General features: G+C 40.1%; 1 protein-coding gene across 3 annotated transcripts; it reads left to right on the top strand.

Annotated features, from left to right (window-relative positions):
• The first annotated feature begins 7,061 nt into the window (after window positions 1–7,061).
• Window positions 7,062–15,589, top strand: LOC307028338 (sterile alpha motif domain-containing protein 3-like). 3 transcript variants are annotated; one of them, XM_079663271.1, is made up of 7 exons: window positions 7,062–7,352; window positions 8,684–8,723; window positions 11,230–11,369; window positions 11,867–11,999; window positions 13,055–13,207; window positions 13,532–13,621; window positions 14,182–15,588. In XM_079663271.1, exons 4-7 carry the CDS (start codon window positions 11,874–11,876, stop codon window positions 14,485–14,487), a joined length of 675 nt encoding a protein of 224 aa, XP_079519397.1. In that variant the 5' UTR covers window positions 7,062–7,352; window positions 8,684–8,723; window positions 11,230–11,369; window positions 11,867–11,873; the 3' UTR covers window positions 14,488–15,588. The 3 variants fall into 3 exon arrangements, with proteins under 3 accessions (XP_079519397.1, XP_079519398.1, XP_079519396.1); XM_079663272.1 differs by lacking the exon at window positions 7,062–7,352 and having other exon boundaries at window positions 8,545–8,723; XM_079663270.1 differs by lacking the exons at window positions 7,062–7,352; window positions 8,684–8,723; window positions 11,230–11,369; window positions 11,867–11,999 and adding an exon at window positions 12,026–12,857 and having other exon boundaries at window positions 14,182–15,589.
• The last annotated feature ends 2,258 nt before the right edge of the window (window positions 15,590–17,847 follow it).

Here is a 17,847-nt window from a genome sequence, read left to right as displayed (position 1 = left end):
TGCTACTATAAATCAATTAAATTAAAAATGGAAATTAATTAATAATTTCCGTTACGTGAATATGAAGGGGAGCTCGATACATTTTTGACCATCATTTTAGACTTCAATCTCTCCTACAGTGTCTCTTCTATGAATACCATGATCATTCTCTGCCAAGCGACCATGTACATTTAATCACCTACCAAAGAAGAGTTTCCTCACAGGAATTAAGCGCTACCTGCAATATCTGCCCCTCGCTGGGTGTGCCTCAGGAGGTTTCATGCTGCAAATAGTTTCCAAGCTCTTTCTAATCACAGATGTTCGTCAAATGACCTTATCACAGGCTTAAATCAAGGTTTCTTAGCAGGTTATGCTGGCTCCCAGGGACCCATGTCTGTTGAAACCCGCACTCAAGACTGAAGTTTGCACTGAATGAGCCAGGAGTATTACACGTGCTGCTATTTAAACGTTTAAAAACATGACAGGCCCCTAGCCTAGTGCTAGGAGGAATTATTCTAGCAACGTTTCTTTATTGAGCCGTTAGTTCCTCACGATTATTCTGTCAAGCGTATTAATAACTACTAAAGATTTTTCCCGTTTCTATGCTCTGTAGATGACATGGCAGGGAAAGCAGACATCCCATATGCCTTCTGTGGCATATATATTTTAAGGTTTTACAATCAAATGTGCATTTGGTTGCCATAGTAGCCCACGTTTCTTGACACCTCATCAGAAGCATTATGCTGGATTCTCTACAATACCTGCAAGCACCCCTTGGTGTCCATCTTTTAACCATTTCCTAGTTGTTAACTTTCCCAGACAAATTTCTCAACAGCTAGGCCTACCTCTTTCAGAACAGGAACTGGAAGACCTTCCACACGTCTAGAATTATCGGTATCATTCTCGATAGTGTACTGATGTAAGCTTCACTGCCACCAGACAAGTTGTCCCGCATCAGAACAGCATAATTACAATTCATGTTATTTATTTAGTGCCTTTCCAAATGTTCAAAGTGCTCTACGTTATACTACATATTAGACTTGTAATACATTCAATACCGATTACTGCCTTGAAATATGGTCTTGGGTCGCTCGCTAGTAAACTCTATAGAGGTAGTCCGCATCAAACATGGGAAACAACTATTTGCGCGTCATCGCTTGTTTTGCTATCTATCCTGTGTGCCACATCCAGTAACCTATAGGGTCATGCATTCATTCTGGTGACTGCTTACCTCACTGGTCCCCTGTGTACAGAGAAGGCAGTGGTACAATCTCATCAGAGCCACCTGTCATCGGTGAAACCTCCTCATTGCATAACGTCTCATTATGTGTTGTAATGTTTTTAATGCACGTTGTCTGATTTATAATCCGATGCGCCGGCCGCAGAGTCTGTTGATGCACTCTCCAGATTAACAGCAGCATGAAAATAGCAAGCCAATGCTACATGATGCAGGCTACTGTAGAAATTGCTGGGATCTGCATTTTATCCGCTTAATGTCACGCCAATTTTGAAAAAGCATCTCCGTACAATGACTTTAGTTTACAGTTCATAGTCTGTTTGAGGTTGCCTGGGTAACGCAAACCCAACCTTCTGCAAATGAACGATACAATACACTTGCGTCTGGTGTGAAGATGCGGACTATTCTGCATGAATGCAACCTTAGAGATGGTTATTGCTCAGATCTTTGGTCCTTAGCCCCTCTGCGACAAGTGGAATGTCATGCTCATTCTTTTATAATGACCTTGTGGTGTCTTCAGATCCTCTCTAGTTACTTACAAATGCTGTGCCTTCTGCTGGTTCGGGGGATTTCACAATGAGTGGTTTGCCCCACCAGCTTGCCATGCCCTTCGTTCAAGCAAATGACTCTGGATCTACATGTCAAGCCCCTCAAGGATTTCCCATATTCTGCCTCCAACCAAGAGCATGATTCAAAGCATACAATTCAGCTTGGTACTTTATCTTCTTCTGTCCCAACCTCCTCTGTGTACTTATGCAATAGATATAATAGTTCATGAATTAATTATATTTTCATTCAAATCCTGCAATCTTCAAGTGCTAAGTATTAAGCCACGCGAGAGTTAATTTATTTGCTCCTCAAGGGCCTTAAGAAGGCACGTCCTCCACGCAATGATAAAGACTGCCTCTTAACTTTGCACCTGTGCAAAGGTTAATGTATAAGTTCAGACAAAGGGGTTTCACTATACATCGATAAACGTCAGATGCAGTTGTTACAGCTTTGTATTGGTTTCTCAGGTGGTGAATATACACAGACCTCTCACCTTTTAATCCTCAACATAATCTCACCCTTACGGTACGTCCAGGATTTTCAGGATTCAAAAGTTGAGCAATGTTCAGCTTTTGAAGCTGAGCTGGAAGCATCAGCCAATCAAATCCCGTTTATGCAAATCTGACAGTACAAGCGCTAGCCATAGTAGCCAATCAAACCGCGTGCAAGCTGGGAGAGCCAGACCGCAGTTCATTTCCTCATATTCCAAACGAGAAATTATGGTAGCAAATCACCCGGTTCTTTACGACCAGAACTATTTACCGGGATACACACCGGAGGAACCAGGCATGGAGGGAGGTGGCAGAGACAGTGGGTGAAACTGGTAGGTTTTCGCCTGTTTGGGGAGTTTATATATATATATATATATATATATATTAGGCTTGGGCGGTATCATTTTTTTCATACCGTCATACCTTGCTGACATCATACCGTGGTATACGGTATATGACGGTATGACTTGGGTCGACTTGAGCGAGGTGGCGTTCGGCGGCAAATAGATGTTTCGAACGGTATATTATATGTTCGGTGTAAAATGCAGCCCGAGCCGGTAGACGCTCGCAAAGTGCCGCGACATGCGCGCAAGTGCAAAACAAGGGCTGCATACATGACACATTGTGCAAATGGCACATTTTGAGATCGGATACAGGACGCGTTTGTAGATGTCCGACGTTGTTTCCATTGTGAGCTAAGTTAACAATATATCATCATACATAAACATTTTCCGGGAGTAAATACTTGACTTATTGAATAAAGTTTGCAATATTCACTAACTAGTTTGGCAATATTATTCCGTGCATGTGTTAAAAACCTTATTTCCATTTGTTCATTGGATTACTCGCGTGAATGTTTAGCACGTTAATGCTTTCGTTTTTAAAACCGTCCGACCTCCACTACAAAACCATCAACCAGTTGCATAGGATTAAAAAATGTCAACACTCACTCACCCCGTCTTAAACATTCCCCAAGAAGTTCCTCTGTCTCTCGTTGTGCTGGATGAAATCACTGGCGACGAGTAAACCCAAAATAGTCCCGAACAGGCGCAGAGGCATTTTTCTTTTTTACTAGTTGTCCGAGTTCGGGGCCGGCAAAAAAATGCCGCCATCTTGCTCAGCTCAGCTCTGTGCTGAGCTCTGAGAGCGGGAAAGACGGACTGCCCTCCCCTGCCCTCTGCTGGCGCGTGCTGTGCATTACAACCAATGTCGTCCCTATCAAAACTCCGTGTCAGTGTAATAGAATGAAACGCATCTGTGATTTGGCGCACAGTCTGTGACGTCACGGTATTGAAAATCATACCGACGGTATTCGAAATACCCTGGTATACCATAATACCGTCATACCGCCCAAGCCTAATATATATATATATATATATATATTGCTCGCATAAAATCCCCGGTGTATTTTGCTTTGTATGCCGGGGGCGGGAGATTCATGTGATTGGTTGTTGGTCGCGTTACTCGCGAAAAATCCCCAAGCTCTCAGACATGCCCAGCTCCAAGATTTTCAAGATTTTTTCAAAGCTGCTGTGTGGACGTACCGTTACTGAATTAACTTTGGAGATCAAATATACACACTGTTTTGAAACATTCAATGTCTGACAGTTCTGTTTGGGGAGTCAAGGAACCCCGAATAATCATTGCTAAAACTAACACTGTTTTCTTTGTCCTTTATCTTCCATGCTGAACTTCTCGCACCATTGCCCTCCGACACATGGGTCGGCACCCATGTTTATTCGATGGCTTCAAACCCAACGACGAGGGTTCTCCTCCAAGCTGCGTTACCTCTGCCTAAGCTGCGATCTGCCCCCAGATCGCTATTCCCACTGTTTAAGAATCTGCACAGCCACAACCGCAGCTCTATATCCACCTACCTCAACCCTGAGTATCCTGGGCCGTCGTTCATCTTCTGCCCACCAGTGCTATATCATGCCTCACAGGAATGCGATCCTTTCAGCACAAACAACCATGAACTCTTGCACTACTCGATGATGAGTAAACGTTCAAAGATTTATATCTGTAGAATTCTGTTATAGCATACCAGGTGGTTGCTGGGTTAGATTATATATTTTTTTCATTATAGTATATTCCCCTCATAGCTGCATGCTTGGGGGGGGGGAAAGCTCATTGTCGCTACCTCAAAGACCTAGACACAGCAGTCTGATAGGTAGTATATTCCCCTCAAAGCCGTGGTGCTGGGGGGGGGGGGGTCGGCACTGGTCACTTCCAGGCCTACACATAGCAGTCGCTCTAGGTAGTATATTCCCCTCAAAGCCGCGGTGCTTAAGGGGGATGGCTTTCGGGCTGTTCCCGGCCTTCACATAGCAGTCTCTAGGTAGTATATTCTCCTTAAAGCCGCGGTGCTTAAGGGGGATGGCTTTTCGGGCTGTTCCCGGGCCTTCACATAGCAGTCACTAGGTAGTATATTCTCCTTAAAGCCGCGGTGCTTAAGGGGGATGGCTTTTCGGGCTGTTCCCGGGCCTTCACATAGCAGTCACTAGGTAGTATATTCTCCTTAAAGCCGTGGTGCTTAAGGGGGATGGCTTTTCGGGCTGTTCCCGGGCCTTCACATAGCAGTTTCATTAGGTAGCATATATAAGTAGTATATTCCCCTCAAAGCCGCGGTGCTTAAGGGGGGTGGCTTTTCTGGCTGTTCCTGGGCTGTTCCCGGGCCTTCACATAGCAGTTTCACTAGGTAGTGTGTATATAGGTAGTATATTCCTCTCAAAGCCGCTGTGCTCGGGGAAGAATCGGCTCTGGGCTATTCCTCAGGCCTACACATAGCAGTCTCACTAGTAGTATATTCCCCTTAAAGCCGCTGTGCTTAGGGGGAATGGCCACATGGCAGCTCGCCAGGCCCTCTACTTATCAGATTTACATCACCAGCGTCAGGCTCGGGCTACGCAGTTTTGGGGGATAGTATCTAATCTCCACGCAGTTTTGGGGGTTAGTTATTCGATCATCACTCATCGTGCTATGTATATATATGGATTGATGATGCCCGAGCTATAGTCGCCAAACTTAACTATATGCTGCTTCTAATAAACATGTTAAAGAAACACGTGAGTTGTCTGACTGAAATGGGGCGAAGCCTGCGAGCTAGTTCAGGCAGTCAACTCGAGCACTTATGCTGCATTCACACATAACGCCCCTTGCCACTCTGCAACCAACCAAACCGAGTCTCCTTGATATGCCGCTCTATTTAACCTGCCTCTCCATGCATTGCTTGCTGCTGCTATTGCCGCAGCTACCTCTACGTCGCTGCTGCTTGCCTGCCCCACCACCACCCCAGCTTCCACCCTAGCTTCCACCTGTAGGCTTTGGGGTTAGTTATTCGATCATCACTCATCGTGCTATGTATATCTATGGAGTGATGATGCCCGAGCCTAGTCGCCAAACTTAACTATATGCTGCTTCTAATAAACATGTTAAAGAAACACGTGAGTTGTCTGACTGAACTATCTTTGGAACGTTCCATTCTCTCAATCGAAACTTGTCTCCTAACTGCCAACAAAAATCCTAAAACACTGGATAGATATTATTAGAGGGAAGTAACACATCATATCATAATGATGACATTTAAAAAAATAAAAGTGAAGTATCTTTGGAGAATGACATGCATATTTAAAGGCCAACGCAATTGTCCCAACTAGTTATGGTAGAAATTAGTCTAGGGCTGTTGATGCAGCTACTAATGGGCCGATGCATTACTTCTGTAATTAGCTGTGACACTGAACATGTCAGCCATATTAAGATTGAATGCATGACAAAGACCACACACTGACAGATGCATGCCAATATATTAGGGACAGGCATTTAATCTTGGTCATAGTGGGACATCAAATTACACTTAGTGAAAGAAATAGGAATAGACAAGAGGAACAGATTTACATTTTCTATTTACTTTGAAATGCAATGACATAATGCATAGACCGTGATAGTATGTGTCTGCCAGCCACTGATACTTCACTTAGATTTGGGCAGTGGATGACATATTTTAACCATACTGTTGCAATTTGTGTAGACATTCATGATTCTCAGATAATTATTCCTAATGACCTTCCTGACTTTTCCTTAAGAGCAACCACCTGTTTGTTTTTCTATAACCATTCGATGTTTTATTTTTGCATATATGTGACCTTCAGCATGAATTGTAATTACATTTCAGCATTCCAATAAATGAGGGACAGCTCTACATTTTTCTATTTACTTTGACATGCAATGATATAATGCATAGACAGGCATAGTTTGTGTAGATGTGGGCCTTGATTGAAATATTCTAACAACTATGAGATACAGTTTTGTAAAGACATTCATTCTTCTCAGAAATGACTCCCAGTGACTTCAGCGGTCCCCTATCCCCTATCTCTCAACAACCATTGGATGGTTTGTCATAAGAATTTGAATACATATTTATGTGACCTCCCAGCTAGAAATCTTTGGTTCTAAAAACATTCTGAGAATGTTACAGACATTGTTCTAGGAAGGTTTTCAGCGGGAAGTTTTTGTTTGGTTCCCAGAACGTTCTTCTGAAAGGTAGGATAACGTTCTCTAAAAACATTCTTAAAATGTTTGGTGATAACATTGTTAGAACATTCGGCCCTCCTATTCTTAAAACGTTTTCAGCAAGAAGTTTTTGTTTGGTTCCCAGAATGTTCTTCTGAAAGGTAGGATAACGCTCTCTAAAAACATTCTTAAAATGTTTGGTGATAACCTTCTTAAAATGTTTTTGAAAACATTGTTAGAACATTATGCCCTACCACTGTAAAACCCAATGTTGCTCTTTAGTTATCATGACTCATTTTTACTTGTCAATACAACACAGATTTGTGCAAAAAGTCATTTTAACTTAAAATAATTAATTGATAACGTCTCAACCACATGGAAGTTGACTCAATTAAGACCCTTTGTTATGTTAACAAGATAAATCAAGTTGAGTCTAGTTGAGTTGACAAATGCACAAAAGTTATAGACTTGTGCGTCATCACGCTGTACGCTGTGTAGCACGTTTTGCGTCCTTCCCTGCTAAGCGCGCGCATTGTTCGGTGGATGGAACAACGCCAGAGACTGAATATACATCGTATTTTAACAAGGTGAGTGTAAATGTTATATTGATAGCTTACAAGTAATATTTAAGACATGTTTTACGTTTTTTAATTGGTTACATTATCGTCCGTGTTGCCCGTTTATTGAAAACGGAACAGCAAAACTTTTGGTGAAATTCACAGTGGGAATAGCTAACAGCTTAGCAGCCCGAGTTAGCTAGCTGCTAGCAAACAGCGCAGCCATTCCCTCCTGTTTGACTTGTTGATTAGTTTGTTTCCCAGACTTTTTAATTTAAATTACCCCCTGCCCAGTTTGGTGTGCGTATTGAGAATGTCTTTTTTATTTCATTAAAAAATTGTGTTCTTCAAACTTTTAATTGCTATAGTTAAAATGAGTTGCACGTGCACTAAATAGGCTATGAGTAAACCATGGTGGAGAATTTTTCGGACAACAGTTAATAGGATGCGTTTAATTTTTACTTATTATACACATATATATATACACATATATTTGTGTGTGTAGTTTTTTTCACATGCTGTTGCAATTGGTTGCAACAACTAGTAACGTTAGAAAAACTACAACACCACACCGGATCTAGCTAGACTGGAAACAAGACAATAGGCACGCCGTTTGGCAGCCGGCCAATAGTAGTAGGCTAACGTTACGGTTCGAGTGAGTGGCGAGCGCGATACGACGAAATGGATGATAAAAAGATTCAGAGAAATGGCCCGCCTTGCACGCAAGTACTTAGCAGCACCGGCAACATCACTACCTTCTGAGAGGTTGTTTTCAGTGTCTGGGCATGTTGTGCAAAAGAAGCGAGCTTCACTGTTGTCTGAAAATGTCAACAGGCTTGTCTGTTTGAGTAGCTGGCTGAAAGCAAAGAAGTTGTAGGCTTAAGCCTACAACTTCTTTGCTTTCAGCTTTCAGTTTTATTGGTTACCTAACTGTTACTGTTCATTGTTTCTGAAATACGTTTTCTGACTGCTATGTTCACAGCAAACTTTAGAAAAAGGAAATATTAAGCCATGGTTTAACTTTATAATTGTATTTTGTACTGCCCTGTTTGCATGTTGCTTCTAATAAAAGAAACATGTGCATAAAGCAAGCCAATCCACTTTTCCATGTTCATAAGAGCATTAAAATGAAAAAAAATAATGGGACAAAAATAAATCAAGGGACATTTAGAATAGATAAAAGTGTGTGATTAATTGCGATTAATTGTGAGTTAACTATGACATTCATGCGATTAATCGCGATTAAATATTTTAATCGTTTGACAGCACTAATATATATAGCTTTGAGGAAAATATAACATGCTTATTAAACTACCATGTAATATCTCTGTCCTAATTCTTTCTTACTTTTCTTTTTCCAGGTGTACATGATCAAGATCCAAACGTGAATGCGGTGGATTTGTAAGTTTTGTACCTATTACTCAGGAAATCGCAAAAGAATAATTGAACATTATAGAGCCATTCATGGACATCATGGAAGAAATTGCCCTTTGCCCTGTATCTACAGTGACTGTCCGCTAGTTTTCCGAACACAGGAATCCCTTAATAAGCATTTAAGAGAACATGGACTTTCACATCATGGACCTGTTGGAGGGTTAAACCTTAAAATTAACTGTCAATTGTGTGACATCAATTATCCAGTGACTATAAAACAGTACTTTGGTCATCTTGGGAAACATCTTAGAAACAAAGAGACAGTTACCTGCCCTTTTAATCACTGTTCTCACGAAACAAGAAATTACACTACCTTTACTTCGCATAAAAGTCGTTTTCACAACAATGCCACACTACAAGACTTGAAATCTGAGCTTATTACTCAAACACATTTAGGCGTGGAACTTGTGGCTGATCAAGTGGTTTCAGATGTCAGTGATGCAGAATGTTCTGAGGATGAGATTGTAAATGAGCAGGAGGATACCTCTGATAAAGTTCAAGCAAGACTTGCGTCTTTACTTCTGCGATTGGAAACTGTTTTACATGTCTCAAAGACTGCAGTTCAGCAAATAGTTACAGAATTTAGGGATATTGGTGTTTTATTGAGTGAGGTAAACAAAAATACTCTTGATAAAGCATTAAGGCAGAATGGATGTACCATTGATGAAAACACTATAAATTTAGTAAAGGATACCTTGTGCCAGGCAAATCATTTTAGCTGTCTTTCAGAGGGTGGGTCTTTGTCAACTGACAAAAGGAGGTCATCTTTTTTCAAAGAAAACTTCAGTTTAATCAACCCAGTTGAATATGTTTTAGATTTTTCATCAAAAAAAACATTTGTTTATGTGCCAATCTTGCGTGTTCTTCAAGCGTTATTGAATAGGGGTGATGTAATTGACAGAGTTTTGGAAGAAAACCGAAAATCACCATCTGGCCAGTATAAGTCTTTTTTTGATGCATCGTACTGTAAAGAAAATCCACTTGTTAATGGTGAAGATCTAAGTATTTCTTTGGGCTTGTATATTGATGACTTTGAGATCTGTAACCCTTTAGGCACCTCAAGAAAGAAACATAAGCTGTGTGCAATCTATTGGATAATTGGCAATTTGCCTGTAAGAGACAGATCATCATTGTCTACTATATATCTGGCTGCCCTATGCAAAAGTCAAGATATTAAAAAATGTGGTTATGGTCCAATTGTTCAACCACTGCTGAGAGACCTACAGTTGCTTGAAAAGGAAGGAATTTACATCGACAGGTTAGGAACCAGTGTCAGAGGCACAGTGCTATACATTTCATCAGATAATTTGGGGGCACATTCATTTGCTGGCTTTCAGGAGTCCTTTAATGTGGACAAGTTTTGCAGATTTTGCCTTGCAAGTCGAAAAGATATTCAAACTTGTTCTGTAAGAAGTGGGTCATTTGTATTGAGAACGATAGAGTCACATAACCTGAACCTGTCTGAGCTTAAAGAAAACACAAATTTGAAAAGTGTAAATGGTGTAAAACGTGAATGTGTTCTAAATGAGCTACAATACTTTCATTGTATAACAGGGTTTCCACCTGACTTTTTGCACGACCTATTTGAAGGCATTGTACCCTTTGAGCTGTGTTTGTGTTTGAAAAAATTCATTGACAGGAAATATTTCACATTAGATAATTTAAATACTGCCATACAGTACTTCCCTTATAAGTACTCTGACAAAACCAATTGTCCTCAAAAAATTCCTGTAAATTTTCATTTGTCTGGAACCATAGGAGGAAATGGCCACGAGAATTGGACTCTGTTAAGGTTGTTGCCATTAATTATTGGTGATGATGTCCCTGAAAATGATGATGCATGGTCTCTGATTCTGGAACTGAAAGACATTGTTGAAATCTTGGCATCGTCCGCTTTTACAGATGAAAGCATCTGTTACCTAGAAGCAAAGATCTTTGAACATAGGAAACTTTTAACAGATGTATTTCCTGATGTGAAACTCAAACCCAAACATCATTTTCTAGAGCATTATCCCCATCTGATTCGTTGCTTTGGACCTGTGGTTGACTTCTGGACATTTCGCTTCGAAGCAAAACACAGTTTTTTCAAGAAAGCTGTTCGTGATATTAATAACTTCAAGAACATTGTGTTGTCTCTGGCCAACAGACACCAGCTTATGTTGGCATACCATTTTGACATGCCTTGCCTGTTCAAGCCAGCAGTAGAAGTAGAGAGGACAACACACAATTCCCTTGAAAATGTGCCCCTCCCAGTCAAACTAGCTATTCAGCACAAATTCAGTCATCTGACCACTATATCACTTGCCACAACAGCCTTAATACATGGAACAAAATATGTAAAGGGGATGTTTGTATCATTTGGAAGCACAAGTGGACTCCCTGATTTCTGCCAAGTCCTGTACATTGTGATAGTGGACAACAAGGCATTCGTTGTTCTTCAACCTTTCTCTGGTTGTTACCTGGACCACTATAGATGTTATGAAGTTTGCAGTGCTGAGGATTCCCAACTGGTTGTGGTCGACCCTGCAGAGCTGAACCACTACGTCCCCCTGACAGCCTACGTGGTGCAAGGCAGACTCCTGATTTCTCCCAAGGCATTCCTGCTACACTGAGGTAATCCTTTTGCTTATTTTCAGGATAATTTAAGTAATAATAATTGTCTTATAGGCCTTAGTTTCATTAACAACTCTACCTTATGTTCTATACTTTTATATAGTTCATTATTTTACTACCATTGTTTTTAAATAATAAAAAATAACCTTCTTTACATCTTAACAGGGTTTAAACAAAATCTTAAATTGATAGTCTACGGCAAGGCCACAACGCCTTGCATTGCACTCTCCTACAGCAAAACCCCATACTTAGTTGACTGAAGCCCCGTCCTTTTCCCATCTACACTAAATCTCTTCACCGAAAATAGCAGATCTACAAGCTCACAACATGTCAGACATAGTGAGCTTGTAGATCTGTAATTTACACAGAATGTTCCCAATATTGGGATATAGGCCTCATGTGGTTAAATTACTTACTAGGTCGGGGTTCTACTATGACATGTGATCATTACTTTGCCTTGTTTATAAGAAAATGTATATTTGTTTTGTTCTTTTTAGATTCACCATGTTGCTGCGTGTCATCCTAACCGAAGAGGACATTCGGAGGGTCACCATTGAGAACATGCCCGACACGGTTGATGACCTGCACTTGATCCTCAAAAACAAGCTTGGATTGGAAGGAGTTTTGAGGGTACAATTTCAAGATTCAATGTTCAATAACGAGCTTTGCAACTTGAGTAACATGTCAGATCTCCCTAAAGATAAAGTGACTTTAAAAGTGTACAGTCATCCTCTTGAAGAACTCCAAGTTCATACAGAAGAACTTTATTATCATACAGACTCAACGTTGGACACTGCAAGCTTAACCACAACCCCTGAGTCGAGCCCCAGTCGAGTCCAGTCCACCTGCAGTCGTCACCTGCCTCAGTCATTTCAGATCGCTACTTTTGCGTTTGATACAGAGCTAAGGTTAAGGGAAGGAAATGAAGCCTTCCAGAAGGATGGAACCCTTCTTGATATCTCCAAATGCATGAAATCAGACATTTTGGAAAAAATAGCAGAAGCGGTTTATGCCTATAGCCCATACCCACAACATGAGGAATATGCTTTGGTGGCGCAAGCGCTCATCAAAAAACATCCATGTCTGAGGGAACCAGGGTCTGTCGCTGGATGGCACTGTTGGACGTTTAGATTAAAGTTTAAAATGGGTAACTTCAGACAAAAGCTCCGAGAGGCTGGATGCCCAGAGCTCAAGATCAACTCACTCAACTCACGGTCATCCAGCACATCTGGGAAAAGAACTCTTAAGAGGGCTAGAAAATCAGAAGTCAACTTCTTGCCAGACATCCCGGAAGGAAAAACAAAACACTCCCTTGACGAAGAAAGGACAGCAATGCTCACAGAAATGAAGAAGAGGAAGGTTGATTGGAAGCAAATTCAAGCGATGATGACCAGCACCTTCTCTTTGCGGAGAAAGGAAATCTTAGAGGATGAGCCACCTGTGGCTGACATCAAAGATAAATGGCCAGCACTGTTCTCTGAACGTCAGGTAAAGTACTTCTCTATTTCAAATGTGATTGAGGAAGATCAGATTGGAGGCTGATTAAGAATAGAAAGATATGTTGTACACAATGGCTAATGTCTGCTGTCATGAAGATTATACAGTTATATACATACAGTATATCAGTGATATTGAATTTACAGCCAATCCCTCGGCTTGTTCTTTGCTTCTTTTATGCCTACTAGATTGAAGCAGAGTTTGCTCGCCTCACCACTGTTGACCTGAAAGGCTGCCTCTTCGCTGGTCTTGACAAGTATCTGCAGAGGTTCATTGATATCTACAAAGCCAAGCCTGGTGTGGTGGAGCTGAAGAAGCTGTTGACAACACTGGATAGTGATGTAAGTATGCTTACGTGATATTTTACACTGTTTTTCTGTTAAAAAAAGTTCTTATAGTAAATGTTACTATAGCGTTGGTTCAGTAACAGGCTTCTCCCAGTCCCTGTCTCTCCAGCTCTTTATAAACTTTCACACGGGTCAATGGTGTCATCCAATTAGGAGAAAGAACCGCTTTATCAGCTTCAATTTTATAGTTTTCCAATTTTGTCTGCAGCTCTCACTCACACTCACACACACTTATCATTTATTTACTGTTAAATACTCTATTCTGATGTTATCTGACTGAAGCTGTTCCATTGGTTGTGTATTGTCTATTATTTTTAGTGTTCCAACCAATGGAAAAGGACCGTTGTGTTGATGGGGATCCCCCACTACCTCAAAGAGGTTTCGTCCAACTTTTACAAGAAAGTTCAGGTATATTTTATTTTATATTTATATTTTCCGTCAGTGCAGATCAGGCCCCCATTCTTACCCTTACTTGTACGTATCCTGTATTTTAGGACCTAAACAGTGGGTTGGGACCAATCATGAGTAAAAGGCCCTTTCTTTGTTTCCAATTTTCCTCAAAATATTTACTTCATTTTTGAGCGCTAACCGCTCCAACATGTGGCTTTGTGTGTATGTCCGTACCAGCATGGCCTCGATGGCAGTGTCCAAGCTTAGGAGTATAAATGAACTCATCGAAAGCACCGCTCATTTCACACTGGGTGGGATTTTTTTTTTTTTTTTTTTTTAATAAAGCCCTTAAAAAATTAGGTTTTTAAGTACTCAACAGCTCATACTCTTTTTTTTTTTTTTTTTTGTGAAGTGTTGTGAGATTGTAGGTCAGCTATTTTCATTAGTTTGGGTCCCCGGGAGTGTGTCTTAAGATAAAAATTTTAGGAACCACTGGTGTGTTTCATGCTTAATGCTGTTGTGGCCACAACAACAGAATCAATAAAGGTTTATTTTATCACGTTTTCCACTTTGTTTAGGCCACAGATGCTGAGGAGGACATGACAAGAGGAATGATGCTGGGCATCCTCATAGTGGCAGACGGGGATGATACTGTCAGTTTCGCAGTGGTCATCGAGGAAGAAATCATCTTTCCATCAGTCAGTGATTTTCCAACAGCTGTGTCACTGCTGATGGGTCTGCTCTACGCACTCAACATCGACTATCCCAAAGGCATAAGGTACACATTTGAAGTCATTCAGAAGGTGCTCATGGACATTGGTGGAGGCCATTGCACTGCTTTGGTTCATGGCTTGAGAAACAAACTCTTGAGGAAGACCATGTAAGCTTAAAGCAGAGTTTAAGCATTGACCCTGAACTTGATGGACATTGGAGGAGTCATGGACTGAGAAATGGACTCCCATTTAAGTTTGATTGTTGGAGAACTGCACACAGCAATATTGTGTATTGTTACATGGCTTGAGATACAGACTCTTGAGGAAGCCCGTGTAAGCTTAAGGCAGAGTGTAAATATTGATACTCAAGTAGAAAATGCAAGTTCAACTGAACAAACAAAATGTGAACTTGGTATGAGAAATGGACTCTATATTTTGTTATTTTGGTTAGACATCCTGTAGATTGTGTACTGCATTTGACAATTTAATGACTTGTGCAGGTTTACATGCCACTTTGGAAGGGCACACACTGTGGATTTGTTGGGATATTTACACTGTGGATTTTGGGTATAGCGACACAGTGTATTTGGAACACAGTAACACACAGTGTATTTGGGACACATAACACACGGTGTGGATTTATTTGGGGGGGACAGTAACACACACGGTGTGTATTTATTTGGGGGGGACAGTAACACACACGGTGTGTATTTATTTGGGGGACAGTAACACACACAGTGTGGATTTGTTGCACTGAGGTTTTATCCACACTGTGTGAAACTTCAGTGTTTACTTAATCTTATTTGCGATGCATTATTTAGAATTGCACATGTTTTGATGCATTTTTTTTATTCTTTAGTTAATTGCTCTATTTGTAACTGGCTGCACATTGTTGAATGCCAACACGTTTGTTTAAGATGTCATCAAAATGAAAACTTAAATGTCGACTTAAATTTCTATAACTTGCAATGCAAAATATATTTGAGTATTGATGATTGCCTAAATAGGATGCATTAAATAATAGATAACACATCAAGTATTATGGTAGTATGATTAACTGCCCACAGTGAGATGGTAAGAAAGAACAAGGCAAGGCTATTAAAAAAAGCTTTCTGGTACAAATGTTCCATTTTGATGACATCATGTGTTGGTACTGTCTTAAAGGAGTAGTTCACCCAAAAAAGGGACTTATTTTCTATCAGTTACACACCCCATGAAGCCTTGAATTCATGGAGATTTATTTTTACTTTTGTTAGATTGGATCGTTGGATGGTTGGATTGTTGGATGATTGTCTTCTGATGCATTATTCTTGTTCCCAAAATTGTTTTTATTGAGACTCATCTGTTTTTATTAAAGATGCTTGAGTTGGATCTCAGTGTTTTTGGTTCATAAAGTTGTATCTTCAATAAAACAAGAAACATATTGGGCAGTATTTGTTGTTAAATTGTATAAGATGTCTGGGGTGAAAACTGCATTACATTTAAGCAGATAAACTCATTAGCATTGCAGTTAAATCAACCAAAAACTAAAGTAGTATTGACTTAAGGTTAAGTTATATCAACTAAAGGTATCAAGTTATATCAACTGAAGTTATCAAGTTATATCAACTAAAGCTATCAATTAGTGAAGTTATATCAACTTCAGTTATCAAGTTATATCAACTAAAGGTATCAAGTGCTGAAGTTAAATTAACTAAAGTTATCAAGTTATATCAACTAAAGCTATCAAGTTAGACAAACTAAAGTTGGAGTTGAGTCCAATAGCAATATTTATTTGAGTTAACTCAATTGTCTTTGTTGTCTTGACGTAAAATTCTTTCGCAGCATGGATACGCAAATATTTAAGTTGAAACAACAAGTTGGGTCTTACAGTGTACTATTCTTAAAACGTTTTCAGCAGAAGATTTTATTTTGGTTCCCAGAATGTTCTTCTGTAAGGTAGGATAACGTTCTCTAAAAACATTCTTAAAATGTTTTTGATAACATTGTTAGAACATTATGCCCTACTGTTCTTAAAACGTTTTCGCCAGAAGCTTTTATTTTGGTTCCCAGAATGTACTTATGAAAGGTAGGATAACATTCTCTAAAAACATTCTTAAAATGTTTTTGATAACATTGTTAGAACATTATGCCCTACTGTTCTTAAAACATTTTCAGCTGCAAGTTAGATTTTTTATGTTGCCAGAATGTTATTATTTTAGAGAAGGATAACATGTTTTATGTTAAAGAAATTATGCAAATGTACTATGGTAACCATTTACTAAAATATGTTTACATTATTTGAACATAATGGATAATATTTTTTATTAGAGCGCTTTTACAGGTGCTCAAAGCGCTATACAAATACACATTACACATATTAGACATGTAAGAGTCATTGCTGTGGACATTACCCACAGGAGCAAATGCAGGTAAAGTGTCTTGCCCAAGGACACAACGGCCTGACGCAGTGGCGGCCGGGGCGGGATTCGAACTGAACTGGAGTTCAACAACGCCCCTTGATCTGATGACCAACGCTCTAACCACCGCGCCAAAACCGCCCCCCAAAAATAATAATAATGACGACATAATATTCCTGTAATTGTTCAACTCAAAATTCCTGGGTAAGTGGACTGACCACTGTGGTCATTAGGATGATTATGATAGTTTGCTTAACTATTGGAATTGAACTATTAACACATGTAAAAGGATGACACGGAATCAGCTGGTGAAAGTAACATTTCTTTATTAGAAAAGGGGAGCTGTGAGTGGAGGTTGGTTATGGCGGCAATGGGAAACAGTTGTTCCAGGGTGGGTAGAGAGGCCTGGCTGGTCTTGGGAGTGTGGAAGGCCTTGGATTCCTCCTGGGAGAGACACAAAAATAAGTGTGAGGCAAAAGCAGGCAAAGTTGTCAAAGAATATGCTGGTAAAAAGCAAGAGCGGCATGCAACAAACCGTTCACGGCAACAATCCGGCAGGGAATGAGTGCAGGCTGCAGGCTTTCATAGTGTGGCTGACGAGCAGGTTGCAGGTGTGGTTGATTGGAGATTGCTCCCAGCCGTGTAGAGCATACCAGCAGGCAGAGAGAGAGAGACACACAGTAGAAAGAAACACATACAAACACTAACAGGGGTTTCAGGGACGGGCAGTGATAGTCGGTCCGTTCTTCTATATGTCTGTCTTTGGTTTTCTAAGTGTTATTCGATCCATATGTAGAGATACGTATGTGCATAAACGACAAAAACACTTGGGGTATAATGTTCGAACAATGTTATCACCAAACATTTTAAGAATGTTTTTAGAGAACGTTATCCTACCTTTCAGAAGTACATTCTAGGAACCAAAATAAAACTTCTCGATAAAACAATTCCTAGAACAATGAATGGTAACATTCTCAGAATGTTTTTAGAACCAACAATGTCTAGCTGGGAACTCAGACAGGCCTACGCAAACATGCAATATCATGAAATACGTGCTTGTTTTTTTCTAAAAAGGAAAATGTGGTGACATCAGATTTCTTTTAAACATTCTTTTCAAACAAATGCAAAAACG

Source organism: Notothenia rossii, assembly GCF_949606895.1.
Source record: "Notothenia rossii genome assembly, chromosome: 2".
Taxonomy (NCBI): domain Eukaryota; kingdom Metazoa; phylum Chordata; class Actinopteri; order Perciformes; family Nototheniidae; genus Notothenia; species Notothenia rossii.
The sequence above is the reverse complement of the archived record's forward strand: the minus strand, read 5'-3'. Positions and strand labels throughout refer to the sequence as shown.

Coding starts and splice junctions, on each gene's coding strand:
- LOC307028338 (XM_079663270.1), top strand. CDS start 12,051: ATGTCAGATCTCCCTAAAGATAAAGTGACTTTAAAAGTGTACAGTCAT. Junction 12,858..13,054: donor CACTGTTCTCTGAACGTCAG/GTAAAGTACTTC, acceptor TATGCCTACTAG/ATTGAAGCAGAGTTTGCTCG. Junction 13,622..14,181: donor ACTTTTACAAGAAAGTTCAG/GTATATTTTATT, acceptor CACTTTGTTTAG/GCCACAGATGCTGAGGAGGA.